At 42.5% G+C, this 25539-nt stretch overlaps 1 protein-coding gene across 1 annotated transcript in view; it reads left to right on the top strand.

Annotated features, from left to right (window-relative positions):
• tmem145 (transmembrane protein 145) overlaps positions 1-25539 on the top strand; it is a 64765-nt gene that overhangs the window by 33874 nt on the left and 5352 nt on the right. Inside the window, exons 6-12 of the mRNA XM_053881535.1 lie at positions 11198-11282; positions 11549-11620; positions 18777-18845; positions 19272-19352; positions 19616-19694; positions 21730-21823; positions 25305-25477. Coding sequence (XP_053737510.1) covers positions 11198-11282; positions 11549-11620; positions 18777-18845; positions 19272-19352; positions 19616-19694; positions 21730-21823; positions 25305-25477 — 653 coding nt within the window. The remainder of the gene's footprint in view (positions 1-11197; positions 11283-11548; positions 11621-18776; positions 18846-19271; positions 19353-19615; positions 19695-21729; positions 21824-25304; positions 25478-25539) is intronic.

Raw genomic sequence — 25539 nt, 5'->3', positions numbered from 1 at the left:
CTTGCCTGATGTATTCATTTTGGACAGTCCACCACATTTTTTTTGAATAAGCTTTACAGTTTTTAGTACTGTTTTTTAGAGACAACACCAAGTGAAATCTAGTCGCACGTGACATGTCATTGTCTGGTGTAATTTCCTTGCTTTTGCCTCTTCACGTCGGATGACAGAGGCAGATACCTGGAAGACAGAAGTCAGATGTGAGGGAGCCAGTTGATGTGAATAAACTGGGAGTTCAAGCAGCTATGATGGGAGCTGTGGAGGAGCAGAGGAGATCATTAGTGAGATAAGTAGGTGTGTGGGAGGCGCCAGCCTGCTGAAGCGGCTGGAAGGAGATAAAAGAGTGCAGGGATCACATATAAATAAATATGAACTAAAAAGGTGTGAAGGTGGAGCCGAGATGGCAGAATGGAACCCATTAAAGTTAAAAGCTCATGTTTTGGCTCAAAGGAATCTCAACAAATCCTGTCAACATTATGAACAGTCTGTCTGGATGATAGATCTCAATAGACACACGATTCTGATGGACTGGTGACATCCGCATTTAATCTCAGTCTAATATGAGGACAAAGAGCATTCTGTATTACAAAGTCTATTCTCCAATAAAGTCTTTTGATTTCACATACAGTTGGTTTCAGTTTACACTGTCCAAGTATTTGTTCCTGAGGTTAAGATCCGACTGAGTAGGAAAGCTGAACACTTGACTTGTTACCGACTATTGTTCGCAGAACTGTTGTCTTTTGTGGTCACCCTCCTGATGTTACAGTGCCAAAGGTTTACCAGCCTCCCATGTGGATAAAACGTTTTGGAAATCTCTGCCTCTAACACCCGGCAAAAGAGACGCGAGGGTTTACCCAAAATACTTCCCAAGTTTTCTCGTCCTTTGATGTGTAGCAGTTTATTTATATAGCTCATTTGCTGCTCATTATTGTTTAAAAAAGAAGGGCATTTGGGAAGCTTTGTCTTAGAACCCTTTATCGCGTCCCCTGGGTTTGTTTTCATTCTATGGCTGTTCAAAAGTTTCTTTAAACCAGTTAATGTCCAGCTGATGTGGTAGCACTGAACAGCATGGATGGTCTTTGCAGTGCTGCGCAATGGTTTTGAGCCTCATGCTTTAAGACGTGTAAAAGCACTACAATGAAATCAGTTCCCAACATACAAAATAATTGTTGGAATACTCTCCATCTTGCACCTCAACTTGCGCTCATTGTTGCACTCATGTTGAATGTGCGTGTCAGGTCCTCCTGGTGGCGGCAGGATTGTTAGAAAAGAGTTAAGAAAGTGCTTTAACCGTGCTGGTGAAGCGATGCTACGTCCACTCTAATGGCTTGGCAGAATCCAATTCAGCCTCTACTGTCTGCCAGCAATGCGAAACACCCAGCTATCAGTGGTTCTCACTCAAATCGATCACAGCCGTCTTGAGGAAGACGCACATGCAGCGATCCTCGTCGATGAGTGATGCCTGGCACTCAGCTGAAAAGCGATCCACTCATAGCTGAAGGGCGCTGGCTGATAAAGCCATTAAGCATGTTGCCAAGTGCCCAAAGCTCTGGTTTACCAAATCGCAAACTTCAGACTCAAGCGAAAGTCTTCCTCGATTTCATGCCCATTAGCCGACAGGAGTTTTTATCCTCCCATTATTGACTACACCACTTAATGATTGATCGCTGTTTTTTAGCGTCAGCGGTCTCCTGGCAGCTTCTCACTCATCTGTGTTGGCGTCTTCAGGTATTTGCGCAGATGTCTTTTGACACCCAATTCATTTCACGGGAATCAATTCATTTTTCTGCCCCCTTTATCTTCGATCAAGACCTGTTGGAAGCCGGAACCCTTATCAGAGGGGGTGTGGATGCAGATACTGGGATGTGGTCATCGATCATTTGCCCGAGACACAGCATAATTCAATGTTAGCTGTTACACCAAGGCATGGCTCACTGAGATCCATCTTAATCCAAATTGGGACAGGTGCCATCAGTCCAGAGTGGACCGTATTCTCCTGATCAGTGGTGCAAGCTGCGTTGGGATGACTCCAGAGGCCCCTGGCTGATAAGGGCCCACAGAGGAAATGAATCAATCCAAATATGTTAACACATTAATAATTATTCTGATCCCAATCATAGTAATATCGTACATAGTGTGGTTGATGGATAGTTTGGATGTCCCATCCCATCTCAGAGCAAGCAACCTGTCCACGTGAGGCTCTTACTGTAAGTGAGAGTCTCAATGAAGGAAGATGATGATGTGAGGATGGGGCAAGTGAGAGGTGGAGGACAAGCAGGAGCAGTGTTGAAGAACAGAAGAACAGAAGACAGGGAGATGACTGACAAACGACTGGACACATGAGGTCCTGGAATTGCAGTTTGTTTTGATGGGAATGCCTTTTCCAGAATTCCTGTGGTGTTTTAGGACAACTATTGGAAAGAACAAGCCAACATACTGGCTACATTTTCTACTGTACATGTGCCTCCAACCACTAACCCTTGTAGGTGGGCATGGTATGGAGGCAAGGCTGGAGGTACCAATGTTTTTTGTTGTTTTTTTTGGCTACATCACCCGCCTTATCGGCCTTGTGATTGCCAGCCCAAAACGGTGGCCCATTTTCAAAGAGAATGTGGGTTGCTTTTCTGCAGCGAACGCCGTGCCAGGATAAATGCTGTGAAACCAGTGACACCTACCATCAAGGTCCTGCATGACTTTCTCATAACGTGCAGTGTCACTAATGAGGCCAGATGAAATGCTAGTGGCCTTAAACAACAGTCAATGTCAGTGTCCTCCTCATGGCTTTGCAATGTATTGAGGACAGAAACCGGATGCTCCAGCCAGGAAAAGTCTCACTTGACATAAGAGTCAGCTTATATCTGCACTCGGAGCGAAGAGATTCATAGCAATAGTTCTACGATCTGAAGCAGTACTTGGTTGTGCGAGGAGAAGTGTGATGATGAGATGTTCCAGCAAGACACTGCTCAAAGAAATGCTGCTCGGGTGTCGTGTTTCTCACGGCCTTGGAAATCATTAGTGACCTGGACGCTGGGCTCCACACCACAGCAGCCATTATTGAAGAATTCTGCTGTTTGGAGGAGGACTGAATGTCTTCACCCCAGTTTCCTTTTTCCTCTCAGGGATTAATGTATATGTGTTAAGTTGTAACTGGAGAATATTTACATTTTTGTGGTGGGTAGGACTCCTGTATTTGGGTGAGGTTTGCCTAGTGTGTAAAGTAGTTTTGTCAAGTGTAATGTCTAATGTATCCTGCTGATTTACTGCTGGAAGCATTCCCCGTGGTTACATTTATTTATTGTGCTGTTTATTGTGATTTGTTTTTATTTTTATAGCCCATAACGCCCAAGTCTAGGGCCCAGAAATCCTTGGAATGAAGGTAGTTCCTACTTCCCTCTGTTCTAAATGACTTCCTTATCCCACCCAATGTGGGACGTCTTTGTTTTTACCACACTTGAATTTATCAAGATGGAGTTTTGAGTGATAAATCTTAATGACTGGAACCCGAACAATCCGTCTTGGAAATCGCCGTCCGCTTCTACCTGCTGATGTTCAACGTCTGTGGAACAAGTCTAATACACGTATAATTGAATCTTCATCCAAGGGAGAGAGTGTTTTGATGCAACGTGTTTGTGTGGTAAATCAGGTGTCTTTAAATATACTGATCATTTCAATGGCAAAATTCAAGTTGGGGCTCTTTTGTTAGGAACATTTTTATGAAGCAGATGTGAATGTGCCACGGCCGACATTGAGAGCAGCTTTATCTTTCTGTATCTGTGTTTTACAAATCTCCCCTCGGCGTATTGATCGCCTCCCTTCGGGGATTTTAAAGTGTTGTTCTCTTTTTCTATCGTTCAAGATGAAATGTGAGAAGCAGCCGGCAGGAAGCCGTTGCTTATGGGCTGGAGCGTTTGACGGGTGTAATGATACTTTACCTTCCTATCATCCTGAGTTTATAAGGCAGGATAGGGTGTGTTGTTGTGCACTGGAGGAATAAATAGATGAGTAAATAAGCCGTCTGCCGCGCTCACGCGTCACTCCTCTCCTGCCTGTTGTCAGCGTCACACCGACTGGCTGCATCAAAGTCAGGCCGGGTCGGGATTCGGTATATTTTTTCTGGTCTTGTTTTCCCACGTTGGAGCTCTGACTGAAGAGGGATATGATTAGAACGGATGTTTCCGGCGGAGTGTAATTTAGTGCCACGATGACAGACATGCTGCCTAATGTTGTTGGACTTCAGCATTGGACCCCACAACAAAAGCTCATCTCCGTTGGCGGCTAGAAATCCACATCGTCCTCTGTAGCCAATTTCCACAGCCGGTCTCTCTTGGCTCGCTTCGTCACCCCGTCGTCTTCTGTCATTCACATTTTTTCTGGACTCGCCACGCAGTGACACACGCCCTGTCATTTCATGTTTGTGCTGCTCTCAGTTTACTCCCTGTCAACTCATTCCTAATTGTGTTTATCCCTCATCTCCCGCTGTTCCGTCCCTCCATCTCGCCGTCTCATTTCTCCTGTCTATCCTCCAAGTCCACTCTGCCTCACTCTTGTGCTGCCTGTTTTCTCCCATTTTGTTTTCTTATTCTGTTTGATGGATTGTCTCAGCCATCATGAGCTCAAGTTTTCTGATGACAACTCTGTTTTACTTTTTTTTTTTTTTTACTTAAAAAGTAAAGATGACATCTAAATCATATTTTGATATGTTTCAGTTCACTTTTAATGACTCAAACCCAGCGTTGATTTGTAGCTATTAATCCATCAGAGCTTGCTGCATGCGAGACAAACAGTATTTTCTTGCAGCTTTCATTATAACCACATCCCTAAGGTGGTCTGTGAACTCTTTGGCTTGTTGCATAAATCCTTTGTCTTTACTCAGATGGTATTTACGATATTGGACCTCTATTGATCATATTAGTGTGTCTGTTTCTCCACAACTGCAGGTAAAAATCTCCCACTTCCTCTTTGGTCTAAACAAGCTGATGTGCATCGTCCTGTCCGCTCGACCACAGCATGAATGATAGTCTGTCTCCACAGTCAATTAAGACTGTTTTTGAGTGAAACACCGGTGAAATGACTGAGACTTGGCTCGGTTCTGTCTCTTGCTCTCTCACTGCCGCCTCAGCCGGTGTGGACAGAGGCATTGCTGCAGAGTATCAGAGATCTCCTTCAGAGTGTGTTGTTCATGTTCACACACAGAAGGTGTTAATTGAGATCATGACAATGTGAAACACAGAATGAACTTGAATCCGTATTACATCGCAGATCTGATGCAAAACAGGCCTGTCTCTGCCACAGCTGCCACTTTGCACTCGTAACCTCGCTCGCAGAGATTTCAGAAATAACTTGGAGCATCATAATGAAGGACTTACAGCATCATGGTGAGGAGGACTCTGAAATGTGCATGAGTTGGAAAGTTGGAAAATGTCATGGTAAAGCATGACCCCCTGCCCACCACACCACAGGTTCAGGCATAGATGCTGCATATTTTTGCCTCCACACAGGGCACTCGGTGTGCCTTTTCGACCATCCACTTTTTTTCCAGTCTCCTCCAATGTCAGCAGGGGTCTGGAACATGCAGGTGCACTGGGGCCAACTTGCAACAGTGCTAGTTTTAGAAACCATGGCTTCCCTTGATGTCAGTTCTCCATCCGTTTGACTTATTGACACGATGCTATTCAAGGAGGAATTTTTGTGTGGACTTTTGTTCATCTCTCCAAACTCTTACCAGGACGGCCAGTGCTAGATGAGTTGCAATGGTTCAGAACTTACCTCACAGAGACAGTTGATCCAGCCTTGGACCTCGGTGTTTGAGAAACTTGAGCATTCCTTTCCAGCTGCACTTGTGGGACACACATTTTTTCATTTGTTTGATTTCAGTGTTTTTTTTCATGCCCCATCTGAGTGACATAACTCATATGGGGGTGTCATATTGGTTGGTCTATGACTTCTAATGTACCCTTAAGCATGATAATAAACTCCAATACAGTCCTGATGGTTCAGAAGGTGCGCTGCATCAGTGTGTGATTGTGTGCGTGAATGGGTGACTTAGTGTAAGGCCTTTAAGTTGCTGCATTAGCCTGGAATATAAGAAAGAGCCATTACTATCGTCCAGTGGAAACAGAAGACTGAAAAGTCTACCCAGCTATGTACTGCGATTGCAGCATAAACCACCCACACAGTATCACCAATTGTGTGTTCAAACTGCTTCCTAAAGGAAAATAGGAAAGTCTGAAGACATCAGTTTTCAGTTGTGCTTCGAATTCCGACGTTGTGCGTTGTTACCCTCACAGTTGGGGTAAAAGCTTGTCAAAAGGTTGTTCCTCACAACAACTGAACAATACTCGGTTAGGGTGCAACACATGTTTTCTGCTTGTAAACCTTAATACAAAAGACCATTTCATCCCTCGAAGTCACTTTGTTAAAGCTTAAGCACGGAGGCCAAAATGTGAAATGGAAAGTTACGCTGCAGAAATGAGCACGAGGCTTGAAGAAAACCAACCAGATCCACCCTGAATAATCACTTTTCTTCTCCCAGTTCTGCTGTCTACCTGATCATTCTTCAGAACTTTCTCGGGCTTTACATCCCGTGAGCTCCATTCAGCACTATCTGCCCGCTCTTTGTGTCAAGTATTGATTTTGTGGCTGTTCATGCGCCATGCCTCCTGCCCTTTCGTGATAGAGAGTGTGATGGAGTCTCAGTCTGCCAAATGAAATCAAAGACTTTTCTTTCTCCCCTCCTCTCTGTTGCCTCACCCCATCGAGTGTCAGCCTCATCGGCTTTAAATGTGTGTCTGTGTGAAATGAGTTCTCCGTGCTCTGATTGTCATCCCATCTCTGTCCTCCCGCCTCTTAGGTCTGCGCCACTTCTCTCTGTTTTCCTCCTTCTTCCTAATATAAATGCTGGCATGTTTCCCATATCTGGACTGTTTGTTTGTAGTTTTATATCACTCCTATGAAACTTTTTGCCTCCACTTTTGTCGCATCCCATCAATACATATGGACTTGTTTATTGTCTACAAAAAGTAATTGTTATCCCGAGGCCTTTTGAATCCAAGAGGCGGCTGGTCCATCAGGGAGGGAATTGCCTTGTTTGTAATGACTCAACAAACGCTTGGCAATGCCATGAGGAGTATAAAAAATGTCTGCGTGACACAAAAACACACCATAAAACATCATTGTAAGTGTGTCATAATATGAACCAATGCTCTCATGGCTGCTGTTTGTAAAGGGAGATAGAAGCAGATAAGCGCTGCGGGAGTCCAGACCTTTGCCAAGCAGCTCATTCCCACCCAGCGTGGGATATTATTGACCGACACTGAGATTGCCAGTCGGAGCATGCAGGGAGCGCTGCTGCATTCAAGTAGTGGCAGCAATCTCCTTTGTCAACCCTCAGATGACGTCAAATGCACGACACATAAAGTTGCTTTACCTATTAAATTGTATGCTGCGTTTTATAAAGTCATGTTTTCCTGCAAATTGAACGCATGACAGAGAATGCTGCGGTGTATTCACAAGATTCCTGGAACCAGAGTTTTTGTGGTTTACAGTACGTTCATTTTCTAATGTGTTTCAAAACAGAGACTTTTATCTAGGCGTCCAGTATCATTTTAAGACGCTCTGATCACTAGAGTGGTTTCTCAGTGCAGCTCTTATCACTGAAACAAATGGCACATGGACAAGCAACCCAGATGATTGAAGACACTAACAGCCTGTTGAACACAAATGCCTACACTGTGTAGACACTCGACAAAATGAAGAAATCCTCGGTCAAGACTGAAGAGAGGTCAGCACGGTCAGAAGCCAGGGCAAGTACGAAGAATATGAAGACGCATTCAGAGTAAAGGTTATTATCGAGCGGACTGGTCAGCCACCCAGGTGAATGTTTCAAACGTACCAAAGACACGGCATTGGTTGCCACTTATTTTTTTCTGAAATTGACTCACTCATTTATATCAAGTCTTTTGGATGGAATAGCAGCCTGACCTACACTTTTACTGGTGCAGTCAGAACATGCAGCTGCCACACAGTTTTGGCATCAGGTGACAGGATATTCCTCTTCAGACTTCATTGAGGCATGTCTCAGGGTTGCACTTGGTGCATTCACTTAACGCTAGTTTTACATGTATTTACCATTAAAATTCAACACCTCAACTTCATGCATGATTTAAGATCATTTCATACTGCATATTTATGCACTATTCCCTGACCTTGTCATGGAAGTTACAAACACACATCTGCGAGGGAAATGCATCCTCGCTCCATGAGATTTTGAATTACTAAATATTATTATTATTAGCTGTGAGTCACGCTTGTGTGTGTTGCCTCTTTAGTTGTTTACTGTTTTACAGTCTCCGGCTGGAAAATAGTTTCCCCTCATTTTAAACAATGTTGGCTTTGTATACCGAGATCAAAGATAAAGGGATTGCATCGAGAAGAAAAGACAGGTCGTTTATCCAGGTCCTGAAGCAAGGTGCTGTTTGGTGCTCAGACTCTGCGTGCGAGGCAGGCGACATGAAAAATGCATCACACTTCCGTCAATTTTTATTGCACCATATAATGGGATTATAAAGTAACTTATATTCGTTGTTTCTATTAGGCACTTTCATCACCTTTACAGACTCTGTGTGTGAGTGTGTGTGTGCGTGTGTGTGTGTGGAGTTGAAAGGAGCCAGATACATAATTGATGGTGTTTGAATAAAGGGGTGTCATGATTGTTAATTTATATGTAATATATAAAAGATTCCTGTGATTAATACTGAAAACTGTTGCCGTGGATAGAAACCCTCCATCTATTCTTCTTGCCCGTCTGGCTTGTTTTGATGGCGTAGGAAGCGGAACAACCCAGATTTGATTTTCTTTATCGGTAGCTTCCTCTCCACCCGGGGGAAACCCAGCCAACTCCGAAATGAGGGATGACAACATGGAAACATAACTCAGCAGTTAAACAGAGTGTCTGCCTGTCCTCCAGCAGGATTTGGATGTTTTCCGTCCTTTGCAACAGGATGGGTTTGAACAATCCGGAGTGGTGTTATGTAAATGTGGAGCTTTGTGGGGATTTCAATGTTTGAATGAGTCCAACTAAATCACAAAGTGGTGTTGCAAAACAGAAGAGCAGCTTATCCACTCAACCAGACTTTAGAGTGTGAATAACCAACGTGTGGAAAAACTTCCTCAATGAATAAGTTCTACTGCTCTTGGACTCTTATTTTGAAAAGTCCAGTTGTTTTGGTGAGCAAGTGATGATATATACATGAGGCTCATCTTGGGAAAATGTTGAAGATACTATTTTAAACCACTTAAATATGGTTAAATAATATCTGAAATGTAGTGATTACAAAAATATTATTTTAGAAAGGAAAATTAAAGTAGGAATAGTTCTATCTGAGACAAGGACTGAGCAAAAATGTGTTTGTAGCATCACTTTATTGAAGCTTGGGGGCGTATTTAAAGATCACAAAATGCACTACTAACACAACAGAAGAAATACATGTTGGTAAACCGATTATTCTGTGTGGTATGATTTTGGACGTTGGTCACTTTTGGACGCACTTCAAACAGCTCTGAGCATTTAGCGGTCTGGGTGACAGTTCATCCCCAGTTATTGCGTACACACCTGTGGTGTACTGACTTTCATCACACAATTTTGATTGGACTTCATTGTATTCGATGGAGTGTGGCGCATATGTCCGGGTGATGTGCCAGGCGAGTCCCATGACTTCAGATGCAGCTGTGTGTGTCACAGTGCTGGGTACCAGTGCTTCATGGGACATTAAAATGACATTAAACGGGTGCAAAGAACATCTCGTGTCCTCAGAAGATCATCGCATTTCTTTCTGAGCACAATGTTTTTCAATATTTACCGTTATGTTATTAATATTCCTCGAGGGTCTGAAGGTCACATTCATTTATGTATTTAAATAAAAAGCTTTTCGTGATGTAGTTCACAGCTTGTCGATAAAAGACACTGCTGCATGGCTTCGTAGTATCACACGGACTTCATTTGGACCAAAAAATACAAACACGCAGGGAGAGCCCCAAATGTAACATTAACATTCATTTAAAAAACTAGCGCTGTCTCTCGTTCTTTTTTTTCTTTTAAACATCAAAGGGTTTCCTCACACACAGCTATCTCCTGTCTCATGCTCATAAAAAGTGACACTCTGAGGTGTCCTCTGATCTGACGCTTCTTGCGAAAGGAAATTAGACAACTAAATTTCAAGAGAAGATAAAAGCAAACTTTGTTTTAATCGTTTCTTTTTTGCACTAAAAGTCATCTCTGTCATGTTGCTCAACATGTTGGTCCCATGCTTCTTTGAAGAGATTTTGCCTTGTGTTTCACAGGCTGTGTGCTGTGTTATACTATGTCTGTACTGTATTTTCAGTTGTTATTTCTGTTGTCCATCGTGGTTGGCACCTCTGGATCCGCTGACCTTTGTTCTTGAGCTTCAAAGAAAGAATGGGATTAAATATTTGGAAAGTGTGGCTAATTTTCACCGTAACAACGAGTCGATCTAACTGTGATCTATGAAGTTTTTCCTACTGCTAATATTTTTGGTTTAGTGCAGACAATGTGCGAGAAGCCTTTCCACTAAAGCTCAGAGATTCCAGCAAGGCAAAACTGTTTTTGGATCACTACCACATTATTATTTTCGTGATACGTGCTTGGGAAATAAGTTAAAAGGGACTATACCCTTACTATAATTGACAGTTTGAGTGTCAAGGTCGGGTTTCTGTCATCACTTTGTCATGTCATTTTACGATATAGCGTGGTTTGTATCTGGAATTAATGTGATACTGATCCAAAAATAGTTTTGCCTTGCTGCCACCTCTGAGCGTCTGTACCTGCACACTGCAATGTTAGGATAAAAGGATTCATCTTGTACTTATGAGACAGTAAGAGGGTGTTTCCTTTTCCGTCCAATTTTGTTTCCCTTCACGGCAAAATCTGCTCAATAGTTGTGAGTCATAGTTTTCTGTGGAAGCTGCTGGTTCTGCATACACACACACAGGCATGTTTGAAAGATGGCAACATTGTTGTTCAGTGCAGCTTCCTGACACTGAGAATGACTCGCACTCTTAGAGCAATGCACGGAATGTTTTCTGAAAGAAAGTCCAAGATTCAATTATTTGGTTCAATAGAGATTCAAATAACTTCTTCCCCCGCCCTAATCCTTTTAACAGCTTCTTCCATCTTCTTTTCCAGGGCGATGGTTTGCAACTGGAATACGAGATGAAGCTGACCAACGGCCAGTCGTTCTGGACGCAACATTTCTCCGCGGATGAGTTTGGTAAGAGCGCTTCTGGGAGGCAACCGGTGGAGTTCCCCCGGCAGAAGTGGAAGCCACTTTGGCACAGACCATAAAGCAAAGTGATCTGAACAAATGAGAATAATCTAGAGACGGCTGGATGAGTTAATGGTGACGGATGAACTGAGAAAATAGTTTAGCAATGAATTAATACCAATTTTTCTCACATGGTTTTTGTCTTTCTTGCACTCTTTTAATAAGATATTTACCAGAACACTTTCATGGATGAGACTATTTTTTGCTCTCAGGAATCCTGGAGACCGACATCACGTTCCTGGTCATCTTTGTCCTGGTGTTCGTGCTCTCCTGCTACTTCGCCTGTGAGTGCTTTTAACCCTCTTCTTTTATAAATAAGACGACATCATTCCACCACTACTGTCAGTCAATACCCCCTTCCTCTCATTCTTTCATGAAATCCCCATGTTTTCTTGATGGAGTAGAGTAAGTTCCGCTGTTCCGCGCGGTTAAATAAAGGTGGAAGCATGTGCACATTTTCTCCGGGCCGCAGGTTTGTCAGAACCAAACAGGAGCAACAAGACGCTCAGCGAGAGGATGGCAGGAGCGGCGCTTGGTTTTCATGTCGAGGGTGAATGGTTGAGCGGAGATGGTGGCGGCTGTCTGAAGGTCAGCGAGGCAAGTTTGTCACGGCTCAGATTAGGCTCCAGCAGCAGTGGGGCGCCCCAAGAATGAATTCCATCATTGCAGCAGATGTACAGCATTCTGAGAAGAGTAGAAGATATCGGTGCGGACAGAGTGTCCTTGTCACAAATTGAAATTGATCAGTTGAGGTTGAGGTCTTTTGCCAGTTATAGGATATTTCTGAGACCAGAAATCTCACCACTCATTTTCAGACATTATGTATTTCAAAGCATTCGCTGTTTTTAGAAAAACTCCTCAGTGTGCTCTAAAATTTCCTGCCCACGTCTCATGATTTTCATAGAAGACATTTTACTTTTATTAAAAGAAAATCGTATTGTATAGATTCTGCAGCAAATGTACGGGTCTGTTGTGTTTAAAGTTTCCTAATATAAATCATGAATGTTGGAGGATCTATTGAAGTGGTGACAGGACTACAGCTAAAACATTTGGCGATACACTGTATTACAATTTATTTATTGTGAAGGGATGAGCATAAATGATAAAATGACGTTGCTCTTTAGAAGAATTTGAATTTCAAAATAGTAAAAGTAAAAGAAGTATTGGTTTTGGTCTAGTGAGGGTGGCATAAATACAGGAGGGACCCAGGCGGCCCTATGCACCACCGTGTATACTTGGTTTATCTTGGAAGCATTTTACTTCCGATTCATTCATATTTTTTGCAATCAGTTTACAGCAGTTAGAAATACACGCCATGTTATGGATTCGTTTGTGAGTCGGTGGGTGATTCCCACTGCAGTTGTTGGCTCTGGAGCATCCAAGTTCTACATACAGTATATATAGATGTACAGCATATATCGACCAAGTTCAGCACATCAGTCGCCGGCACTGTATTTATGGTGGCTCGATAGATTTGTCTCCCAGAACACTAAATTTGGCATTTACTCACTTTCGCGCCGCTCCTAGCTCACAATTTTGACAGAGAAATGGAAGAGATGACAGATTTTAGAGGTGCAACACTGGTAATATACCATCTGGGCTGCTGCAGAATCTCGTTCTCCTGAGACGCCACAGCTGCACACTCTATAGACGTGTGTCATATCAAATTACCCCCGACAACTAAAGCAGTCCCTCCTGGATTTCACTGTCTTTTCATGATTTTTTTTTTTTTCAGGACTGTCCAACTGCTGTTTTAGCGAGTGGCGTGACATTAGATGGAATGTAGATCTCAAGAGTAAAATGCAGATGTATATTTCAAACTGCTCCCACTTTTTTTTCAGTTTTACCATGGAACTAATCGACTTCTTCACCTTTCAATGTCGCATTTTACTGCTGTAGAGGAAGGAAAGAGGGAACAGCGGATGCTCATGTTATGGGGGGAAACATGGAGACGGAGGAGCTTGATCTGCAGTTGCAAACCCTGGAGGGATAATAAGACCAGATTAGATAACCCATTAAGATAAAGACATGCTGTACTGCTGGCTCCGGCATTAAAAAGCATGAAAACAAGACAAGGCAGTTTGAGCTCAGATCATTTGATTTCAAGGTTAAAAAAAGACAATAACATACAGTTGATAAGTTGTGGCCATCCTTATGATTTTGTTGCTCATGAGCAGTCAGTCAAAGTTCCCTCTGACACTGTCCTAAGTGAAGCTGACGCCTGGTTCTAAGCATGATCAAATATGGTTGGACACGTGGAGAGGAGAGAGAGTGTTGGACAGAAAATGTGGGGGGTGGAGGCACCTGGGAAAAGGAGAGGATGGTGACAACTGCTAGATGGGGTAAATGGAGAGGGAGGATTGTTGCAAACCCTGATGTCAAACACCAGGAGAATACTGGTCCGATTGAGAGTCTTGTTTTTCAGTGACTCGTATCCAGTCATTCTTTTGTGTTATCGATGTGATGTATGCAAAAATATATATCTAAAACGCTGCTACTCATGAATTGACGTGGCACTTGAGATAAAGTCAATATCTCAACTTGCGTTCTCAGAATTCTTATAGCTTTTTCATATCATCTAGCCGTTGCTTCCTAAAATACTGGTCTGGTACCAAAAGGAGGAGTTCTGAATTTCTTAACATTTGACTTTCTGCTTCATTTTTCATGCTGCAAATAATAACGGAAGCTTTTATACAAATTAGGAGAGGTTTTGAGCTGGGAGCAGAAGTGAGATTTCTTAATAAAGACAATTTCTCTGAACCAAAAACAGGAAGGTTGGTGGCAGTTTGACAGAACACCAATTGTTGAGAGAAGAGTTCACTGCAAGGAAAAGTAAAGTTGTCCTCAAGGTCTGCGGAGTGATTCCGTGGAATGTAAGGAATAAGTTAGAAACTCCCTTACATGTATTCATTTCATTTGTTCTTAAGTAGGGTTGCAAAATTCTGGGAATTTTCACATATGGAGACTGTCCAATGGAATTTATGGGAATTTTCAAAAGGTTGGCGCTTCATAGGGAACTGAAATAGTTGAAGGAAGTATATTCTAGCGGAATCTTAATTAAAATGTGCGAGCCCCGTCCAACCCTCTGTAAATAGTATCATTTGTGGATAAAATTATTATCAGTACACCTCTGCATAACATTGTATCCTTGACATTGAAGAAAAGAAAAAAGAAATGAATATAGATCAATTTACTATAAATATCTCCATTTACATAGTTTTTGTCTGTAACAGAAAAGTTGTAGAAGTGCATAAATTTGCCTGAAATAAAAAAACAAAAACATGAGTAGAAGTGCAATTACAGCAAAAAACTATGTTCCCCCGAGGTCACACGCACCCCCCCCCAGCATCACTCTGCGCCCCTCCACGGTACCCGTCCCACTATTTCAGAAGTACTGCATTACACATACAGAGATTTCTAGAAAACTGGACCACACTTCTCGGCCTGAAGCACAAGTCTCACATTTGAGCCAAAGCAAATCAGGTGTTGAGGATATTCTGGGGAAATATATTTATGATGTACAAATAAGTGACGCTGAAAATAAAGTGACAAGGTGAAGACCAAGACTCAGTCAAGAGCCTATTGAATGATTGGTTGAGATTTCCATGTTCAATGTTGCTTTTTTCTCCCGTCTCCTGTCCACCTACCACAACTGGGGCTTAACTGACCTGTCCTCACTCCACTATGTTTCTGTATATACTTGGAGATAATATATTCTCTCTTAGTTCCCCTGAATCCCCATTAAATCTCACTATACCCATGGCAGGTTTTGAATATGGAATATTTCCAATAGATTCACCACAGCTCGTCTTTATTAGGTACAGTTGTTGGTGTAAACAACAACTGCGCATCATTCGCCTCACCTCATTCCAATGATCTCAAAACATGAGAATTCGCAGCACTGAAAGCAGTACTGCATTTCTGCTTTATGACAGCTGCGATTACTGTGACATCAGTATGTTACTGTATATTGTGTGTCATTTATTAAACATTGCTGTGAGATCGCAAAGGAAAGGTGACAAAAAATCTGAGGCGCAAACTGAGGTATTGATTATAAAGCTATACAAGCCTTGTTTCTGCCAATTGATGTTTGCTATTTTTTTGCTGCTGAGGTTAGTGCTGAGCAGCCTGGTGGTCTCACTGTCAGCCGCATAGTTTAAACAACCAGATGACTGCAATAGTCAGTGGATGCTGCTTGTTCCAGTGGACACCTGATGGATTAAACCGTATGACAGAGGTGGGCAATTAAATTTCCCAAGGGGCCGGGTTATATATTGTGACCGTTGAGAAGGGCCGTCAAACACAAAGAGAGGAGGACAAGAGAAAATTGAAAATAAAAATCATGTGTGATTATGAATCTACACTGTAAAAATGCATATGAACTGTTGGTTTGTTGTGTTTTATTTAATGTAAACCACATTCCATTTAAAGATTGTCAATGTGGCTCATACATTTCAAAATTTACTTTCAATTCTGATGTATTTTAAGGGACAAGAAATACTCCTAAAATAGCCAACAGAAAAGATTTAGAAAAATAATTAAACAAGAAGGTTATGTTTCAGTTACATCATAATAAACAAAAAACAATCCATAAGACAAAATGTCAGAGACAACAACAATGTCAGTTTTATAGTTTTGCTCTGACTCCAGGAGGGCCACATAAATACAGTCAAAGGGCCGCATTTGGCCCCCGGGCCGCACTTTGCCCAGGTCTGCCGTATGAGATGAATTGGTTGGAACAAAAACCTGGCAAAAACAAAGCCCATGGAGGATCAACTTGATGACCGCTAACCTCAGTCATAGATCACTGGGAAGCTCCAGTTTCCCAGTTTCAGATACTATTTTACGCACATCTTTCAGGATGATGATTATACTGAGGGGTAACTCTCATGAGTCTGCTCACAGTTTCAGTGTGAAGAGTTAAGTATTATCTTGTCAAATTCCTCTCAAAACGTAAAATGAATCTAGGACACGATGAAGAAGTGGGAAAAGGGAGACCAAAGAGGAGTTTGCCTTTGTGGTGCAAGTGTAAAGCTGAATAGTGGAATCTGTGCTGTGCACAGTTTCAGTGCCAGTTAAATGATAAATCTGTATGTCACCTTCTTTTGTAACGGCTGACAGCCAACACACATCAGAAGGAAAATAAAGACGAGTGAAAGCAAACATAAGCAAAAAGAGCTGATTTGTATTTAATTTCAACTTGGATTACGGCTCTAATGTTTACAGTCAAGTAGTTTATTTCAGATTATCTCAAAATAGCACCCCACCAGTTTCCTTTTGTTCACCAGTCATCTACTTCCAATGAGAACAGAGCTGCAGTGCTTTCAGTTCTTATCCAACCTTTCTTTTTTATTATTGGTTGGTCACGTTTATGTTTAACGCCCACATGTGTGTTGAGAGTCGATGAAGCTCGGAGACCTTGGCGATGAAAGGACCGTTTTATAGCCACATGCATGAAGTGCAACTGAACATTTAAGTGTTAAAAGATACGACTAAATGCTCTTCTATAGCTGAAGGCCACTTGGTATGAAGAAAAGCTGTCGATGCAAATTGGATTTAAAGAATATACATACATTAATGTTGAGGTTTCAAAGCTTCAAAGCAAATGTTTTCTTTAACTGTAAAGTAATCGAGCTGATGTTTACTATTCTTAGGATGAGAAGATGAGAAAAGCAATGCACTTTTGGAGCCAAAAATTTTGGCAGCCAAATTTTTGGTGCATCCCTGCTATTTTTATTATTTACGCTCCTTGTTTAAATAATTTTTGGTTATATTTAGGGCTGTCCATATTAATACTCATGACTTACGTGACTAAACCTTCTATTGAAAGTAAATATCTGCTGCTCAGAATGACCTGTTGAAGAGCTGTCTCTCCCCGAGGATGCCAAGATCACTTGGCTTCTATTTTCCCACCTTCTGCGTGTTCATGTTTAACTGCAGTTCGACTGTGCTGAAGAATAATTTCAGGACAGTTCTGAAGAGATTTAGATTCAGGTCAGCTTCCACGATCTCACCCGAACTTATCTGAACAGCCGATTAGAAGGGATGGACTAAAGTATAATACATTTTGTCATTTCAGCGATAATGATAATAATCATGTTAAATACATTTTCATTCTATTATGTGTTGGACACACTACAGTCTCTCTTGAAACTGTTTTATTATGAAACCTATCAGTTATTATCCTTTGTTTATGGTTAAATAATTAACTAAGTGTAGAGATGAGAAATCTCTCGTCGAAGCCAGTTGTATTTAGGGGTTAAATTGAGCCGTCTGTCTGCTGTATCACATGTCTCTTAGCAGTTTGCTTTAACTATGGTCCAGTCTGGACACATTTCGAGTTGCTATTGAAGATATAAGAAATGGTTTCCTGTATTAAAAGCAAAAATTGCACCGAACTCTCCACAACTGTCACACGCTGGTGTCGGCTGTCAAATGCTGCAGAGTTGGAGAACAGCGCGCAGTTGTGGTCTCATAGTCTTCATGTTTGCAAGTCCAATGCAGCTTGATAAATGTTCGGATTTGTCGTGAGATGCAAAATTCTCATCTATGGGAATGTGTCAGCGGTATATCGTGCACGATAAGTTATCGCCCATCCCTGCCGATTAAGCTCAAACCACTTGATTTCAGCAACAGTGCATCCAAACACAATGAGCAGTCTCGGTTTTCTGAGTTTTATTTACTGCAACCGATGCTCCAAAAACTATGATGAACAATTATCGTCATATAACTGCGCCCTGAAGACGTCCAGTGGAGTGTTTGTGTATCTTATAAGTTGAGCACCATTTGAGATGGTCCCAATGTATTTTATTTATTGACAGCATTTTAGTGGTTTGACGTTTCTGGTCATTTTTAATTTTTTAAAATTTTTATAAATAATGCAAAGTGATGTTTTCCAGGTATTTGCACCAAGATTTGTAAAATGCTCCAATCGGGGGTCAAAATAATGTTTTTTTTGACAGAGGCTGGTCGCCATGTAAAACTAAATCGGATGGCAAACGGCCCAGTGCTGAACTTTTGACACTCCCATCGTAACTCACGGCTCAACAGTTTTATGACTGGATGGTGCCAGAGCATGTTTGACTTGATGAAGCTGAACTACCATCCTCCACCGGGCAGAAAGGAGTAGTGTGTGCATTCCAACATTAGGATAACTCGGTTAGCAAAGACGCATTAGAAGTTACTTCCTCAGTAATGGGAGTTAAAAAAAAAAAAAAATCATGGTCTTGTGGCATCGCAAGGTTGAATATTAACTCTGTCCCATTTAGCTGTAATCTTCGTCTGTTGGCGTCTCACTATCGGCTCCTCGCTCCCTTTCCTACGCCATCTGTTAGCATATCTCCATCCTTTTCATCTTTATCTCCACCATCTCCCTATTGCACACTTGCACACACACACACACATCAATCACCTTATCTTCTGGTCTCCACTCTCTTGCAGACAATCTGAAGGGAAGACAGCTTCTTCACACCACCTACAAAATGTTTATGACTGCTGCAGGCGTGGAGGGTAAGAGCTTCTGTTCCGCACGTGCACACACACACCCATGCAGGATACTCACGCTCCTCTGTGATATCCAGCCTCCTGCTCGACTGCAGCATCTCACACCTTAATCCCACATCTGGAGCACAGATATTATCGCTGGTATTATCCTCTCAATGGAACCATTGAAAATACTTGTTCAGTCAAGCGTGCCGTTTCTGATGAGCAGCCCCTTCTCAGCGCATATACAATCTTTTGCTTTTCTCCTTTATCGCTGCCCCCTCCCCGGCTTGTCACCACTCTAAATCCCTCCGTGCTGGTCCCGTATATTGCTGAAGTTTTTCTTTTCTTAAATCCCACCTATCGTCTTTGTTTACCTCAATGCGACACATTCTCATGCGCCTTGCTATTCTGTCTCGGTAACCAACATCCTCTTTAATTCCTCCCTGGCAGTGCTGAGCCTGTTGTTCCATTGTGTCTACTGGGGCCTGTACGCTAGAGATGGGGTTGGCAACGGCAGCCTGAAGCTCCTGGGTGAGTTCCCCCCCAGCATCCGTCACCAAGTTGAGTGACTGACTGAACGACACTGCCTCTGCACTGGAAAATCACTCTCTGCCTGAGCGGAATGAATGAGCAGAGGATGATGGATGTGTGCGCGCCGGCGGAGAGGTGTAATAGCTGGTGTGACGCCTGATCATGCAAAGTGTGGAGCGAGTCGGTGTGGTGACCTGGTTTTGTCCGTTCTCGCTAATGTCAGAGTTTCACAATCTAATTACTTTTTCTATCTGTCTCTCCAGGGAAATTACTTTTTTCCATCAGTTTCTTGGTGTTCCTTCTTATGCTCATATTGTTGGGCAAAGGCTTCACTGTCACCAGGTGGGCGAGTTTACACATTCTTTTGTGCAGTGTGTGTCTCTATCAGACACAGTGTTCTTCTTGTCTGCAGATGCGTCTGTGCTTCCTCCTCCTGACAAGCCCTGTTGTCACAAACGTGTCATTGTCTTATGAGATTTTCGGTTGTCAGTCATGGTGTCACTTTCTGCAGCACGGTGCACATTACTACATGTACAGGAGGTGGAGCGTGAAGAACACGTGTTATTTAAATCTAATGTCTTGTTTTCCATCCTTGAAGTATGAAGCAGAGCGTTTGCTGAGTAATTCCACACTAGGTACTCCTTCTGCAAACTACTTTATCTGGCTAGAGGCTTTGAACATATGCAGACAAACTTTCATATCTCGATATCGTCGCGATGAGAGATTGGTGTGGGCTTCAGTTGGCAATCTTCGGGATCAGGTTTGTGGTTGGTCTCAGCTGTACATTGAAAGGCATGAGAATGCTTTACATTCACATCTCCATATTGGTATGTTATCAATACATATCTCTCAGCCTTATAAGAATCAGCTTATTGACAGCCAGGTGGTGACAGAAAGTGAGGATGCTACTAAGCTTGACTGCCAAGGAGATCGCATAGAGGTTCAGCCCCTGGCCTGAGGGACACTCAAACTCATGGGCCTCCACCTTGGCACACCCCACACTCAGCCCTGGAAGATTCCAGGGGACGCAGGCAAAGAAATGTAGCTTTCTAACATCATTTTGAAAAGAAATATGTTTTTCTGAAAGGCCAGGAAGAAGAGCATTAAAGTCATCTGTTGCAGGAGTGTTAAAAGCATGAATTAGCGTCTCCACAAATGGAGTTTGGGTTTGAAAGAGGCTTGCGCTCTGGCAATATTCAAATGGAAACAGAAAAGGTTTGGGCTAAAATCATTCTCCGACACCTGTGGGTGTAATCTAATCTAATGTACTATTTACTTCAGTCATGTCATTGTCTGTGTTTATCCATCGAACTGTTAGCAAAATTTATATCAAAATAGATAAATGGATCTCAGTTAGGTTTTCAGGAAATGGGGCAAGGAACAGATGATTACATTTTGGTGGAGCTCCAAATTACCATCTGGACCCATGAATCATATGAAAATGTGACTCTTATCTGTGGGGAGCTGCAGCAATTTCTTCTTCGTCTTCAGTGAGAGGGAACACTGCTGCCACTCATTGCTATTAACAATATTTCAAATGCCAAAAAAAGCTATCAAACTATTTAGATAAAATAAATCTAGGGCAATGTTCTTTGAAATGAGCGGCAAGGTTCCACATTATATACTGAGACTCATGTGTGGACCCATCAAACCAAAAGACTGAAGAAAAACACATTTATTAAAAATGAATAACACAATAAAAAAAGAAAGAAAGAAACAGAAAAAAAATCCAGATTTAAGTTTCATCAAATTTAGACGCCGTCTTGTGGCATATTACATGAAAGTCTGAGCAGATTGAATATCAGTATTGTAACAAGACACGGTAAAACGTGTTTTTCTACTGCAATTTAAACTTATTTAGACTAAGGAGACTGTGACTGTTAGGACAAGCTCTGACCTCAGTTGATCTGCCTCCTACAGCTCCAAAACCGCCCATGCTTCAGTTCACTTCCCCCCTCCAAACCCTCTGAGCTTGGGTTTGGAGGGGGGAAGCTGAGCTTGCAATATTTAAGATGTCTCCAGGATCTGGTCCTCCACTGGGTGTTAGGAGATTCTGTGATCTCCTAAATGTACCGAACCTTCCCAAACCTCCAGCGTACAAACTCCAAACCACAGCGACTTCAAGGCAAACACGTTTATCTGGCCCCTGTAAGAGATAAGTTGACAGTTTGAAGACGAGTCCCCCGGAAGCGTTTTTTTCTCTGGAGTTTAGCTGGTAATTAGTCTCAATGCAGATGAAAGCAGATATTCTTTTTCGCATTCATGAGCGTGGGCGAACTTTGTCACTGTTTTTCATCTGGTGAAGTCAGAGCAGGCTTCTTCTGTTGGATCTCGACCATCGACGTGTCTGATGAAGCCCTGTGTTTGTGTTTGCCAGAGCACGGATCAGTCACAGTGGCTCGGTCAAGTTGAGCATCTACATGACCGTGTACACCATCACCTACGTCATCCTCTTCATATACGAGGCTGAGGTGAGTCATGTCTACACACAGTTGCGTATATCCCTAGTGTGCGCAAAGGTAATCAAAAGTGGGATGGTGGCTGTAGTTCAGTGTCATGTAAACATGCAAGTCTGCACCAATAACACTGTTGTGTTACTACGGTTACGACTACTACGGCTCATAGAGGGGGCTAGAGCTTCCTCCAGTTGGGTGGAGAGTGAATCAAGATTTTTGAGGGCAGAAGCGACGCCTTATAAGGGATAAACCAATAGCCAAGTCTCTTAGAGGTTGGGCCATGTATGAAATATAAATGCAAGTTACCTGAATGTAACTCCATTTCTATGAGTACATGCAAAGCCCTCTGCTATTGGTTTATCCTTATAAGGCATCACCTTTTCCCTGAAAGATCTTTTATATACAGTACATTCTGCCCCAAGGGGTAGCCCACTAAATAAGCCCTCCACTACTGTGCATCGTCCCTTTTTTCCCTCAAGAGCCTTGACTTGATCTTCATTACATCCAAGTAACTAGTATTTATTATCAATGACAAAGTTGGTTTCACGTCTTGGTTTGAGTGGGATTTGAGTTCAGTCTGTTGAAAGGTTGTATGCGACTTTCTAACATTTGAGTTGTTTACAGCTGCTTTGGAGTGTTAAAGTCATGGCCTGAGGGCCAAACCCGCTCCAGCATGTCATTTTATGTGGCCAGCAAGAGGCTTATATAAAAACTAGATCAGCTTTGTGACTTGTTGACGGAACGCTAACATTGGAGTGAACTATGAATTAAATGGATAGTATTGTATTCTGTTGTGGAGAGCGAGCACCTCCCCTGTGACACAGAAAAAACAGCCAGTAAATGTAGCTAACGGGACACGTCTGCATACAGAGGCTGCGTTATACACAATAACAAAGTGCGTCGTGGATCAGCTGATCAGTCCGCGCATGTTATGTTTTTTCCATCTTTTTTCGGGGGCATTCAAGTTCTGGATTTTTGTTCGAAATCCGAAGCAAAAAAATCTTGAAATTTTTTTTGTTCGAACTCTGATTTGTTCGCATTCCGGGACGTTACCGAGGCACCACTGTACTTCTGAAAGAAAATTAATTCCTGAAGAAAATAAGAATTTTAAAGTCATTATAATGTGTTGTTAAATTAGAATGTGCAAGTCAGTCAAATTAAAATAGAATATTTTCAACACTTCTTATAGGAATCGTATGTATGGCATTTAAGTTTAGAAGGCATGTATTTTCCGGCTCACAAAGTGAGCCCGAAGCTTGCACACGCTGCACGACAAAGCTGAGTTGGTCTCTGCAGCAGTGTTGCAGCCCTCATCTGATTTTCAAATCGTCTCATACATATTCAGCAGTCAGCAGTCCCAGATCAAGGCCGGATTTTAATATATTATGTCAAGTTAATCATTAAACAAACGTGCTAATTGTTAAACGTGCATCTTCATTATTGTTTTTACGGCCTCGCCAATGAATTCCTCCGATCAGACCTGTTGTTCATAGTTCTCAGAGTTTAATGAGGTTTTAGATTTACGGATCTTTAGACGGCAGCTCATTATCCATGCAGTGTCACGACGTGTTTCTTTTCGACGTACAGGTTGATGAATAAATAACAAGTGCGGGTGTTGGAGGAGCATATATCCCCCACTGAGGCCTCTGCACATGAGACATGATGGTGAACATTACAGGACGCTGGGTTACATTTGGAGGAGGCTGCATGCCGATGACACAGACCTCAGAAAGTAGCGTGCTATATTTAACACGGGAGTGCTTCTGAAGCAATGGGATTCATCAGCCAGGTGCCCTCCAAGAGGATCTCTGCTATTAGGGAGCCGAACTCAGGGGAGCTCCTGCTAAAAATAAGTCCAACTGGGTTACAATCGCATGCACTGAGAGCGTTCTGGAGCTGGGACTCAAACAGGCTCCATTTGGCTCCAAAGAGCTCCTGACAGTGCTGTCAGACCTATGCATTATGTAGCAAAGGTAACCCAGTATGGAAAATGCTATCCGGTCACTGGACTGTGAAATGCAATCCACACATGCGAGCCTACTCTCTCACCGCACTCGGGGAGAACCGATGACCTAGTTGTGGTCGTGTCAATGTCAAAGACTTAAGCCAACAATTTGCCAAGGTTGTTACTGTGCATCTACTCCAGCTTCTGGATTCTCTCAGAAATATAGTGGACAATGTTATGAGAAACCCTCACACACTTATTGGAGTCAATCCTTTAGACTTTGGTAGTTGTCGTTTTAGCCTTGTGGTTAACCCTTTCTCGAACACAATTATATACCACTGTCTGGGTTTATTTGGGTTTTGACTGTAGAACTGTTAAAACATGTGTTATAAGTGAATGATTTTGTCCCTTCTTCCAAGATAAATTACATTTTCAATAAATAGCCGTCCAACACTCGACAGTTTGAAAAATAAAGGAAGTAAGCAAGCGGAATTTAAACTTTGTTATTTTACTTTTCACTCCTGGGCTTATTATTCTTTGATAATTCAATTTTTATTTTTTTTAATGGAGTGTCGGGGTGTTTTTTAGCTGGTGTGGTAGTATTGAGCACTGACGTGCTAAGCTAAAGCAAGAGCAGCTCTTGCTCACCAATGAAAATACGATCTCTTTCAGACTCATTTTCGAACTTGATAGCCAGACCACATCAGTTTTATGTGTGAAACCTTGGCTCTCTGCTGACCTTTGAAAATCCTGTCTTCCGCGGGTGTCGACTATCATGACCTGGCAGATCAGATAGTTTCCACCTGAACCACAGGACTGCGTTATTTAGTATGACTAACTCTCAGTTTAGTAGCTGTTTATTAGCCGATATACTGTGCATTTCTTATGAGTAGACCAAACTCATAAGTTGACCATATCAACTCTGCTGACTAAGCATTTTGACCCAGTCAACAGAGAGTTTTGCAAATGTTTAATCAGTAATTTAAATATACTTTGATTCATGAAGCGCTAACTGTTGCAGTGCATGACGGGACTAATAGAATGTATGGAGGGAAAGTGTTTAACAGGTGGGCCCATTGCAATAACAGCTTGGTCCACATGTGGCCCTCAGGCCTGGAGTTGCGCCTGCCTGGTCAGAAGCTCAGCAGTGTAGTTGATATGACAAGAAAGAATATCTTTGTCTTTTTGAAAGGAAATGGCAGCCTCTTCCTCTGCTTGTAAACCCCAGTTGCTTTTCTCTATTCCCCGTTGCTCAAATTTGTGATGAAATTCAAACCAGCATTCATACTCAGAACTTTCTCAAACTAGCAAGTCTGTTGGGCTTTTTGAGCATGGTTAATGAAAGTCACAGTCTGTGGAGAAGGCGAGTAAACCGGTGGGTAATGCAGGTGGCAACCAGATATAAAGGAGTTGCTGATGTTGGACTAACGTGTCTGTGCCACTCCTAATGTCACTATAATGCTTCTGCGGCGCTGTGCCTTCCCATAAACAACCAGGTTAATGAGTTCAGAGTCATTTGGGTATCCGTGTGTGTGTGTGTGTCCATGCCAGTTCTTCGACCCAGGTGAGGTTCTGTACGCCTACGACAGCCCGGCCGGCTATGGACTGATGGGTCTGCAGCTGCTGGCCTACGTGTGGTTCTGCTACGCCGTGCTGGTGTCTCTCAAGCACTACCCGGAGAAGCAGCCCTTCTACGTCCCCTTCTTCACCACCTACACTCTCTGGTAAGAGCTGCGCGGCTCTGCCAGCGGACGATAGCACCGGGCCCAGCAAAACAAACACGTCC

This window comes from Synchiropus splendidus, chromosome 12, assembly GCF_027744825.2.
Source record: "Synchiropus splendidus isolate RoL2022-P1 chromosome 12, RoL_Sspl_1.0, whole genome shotgun sequence".
NCBI classification, from domain to species: domain Eukaryota; kingdom Metazoa; phylum Chordata; class Actinopteri; order Syngnathiformes; family Callionymidae; genus Synchiropus; species Synchiropus splendidus.
This window is presented reverse-complemented; position numbering and strand designations above follow the sequence as displayed.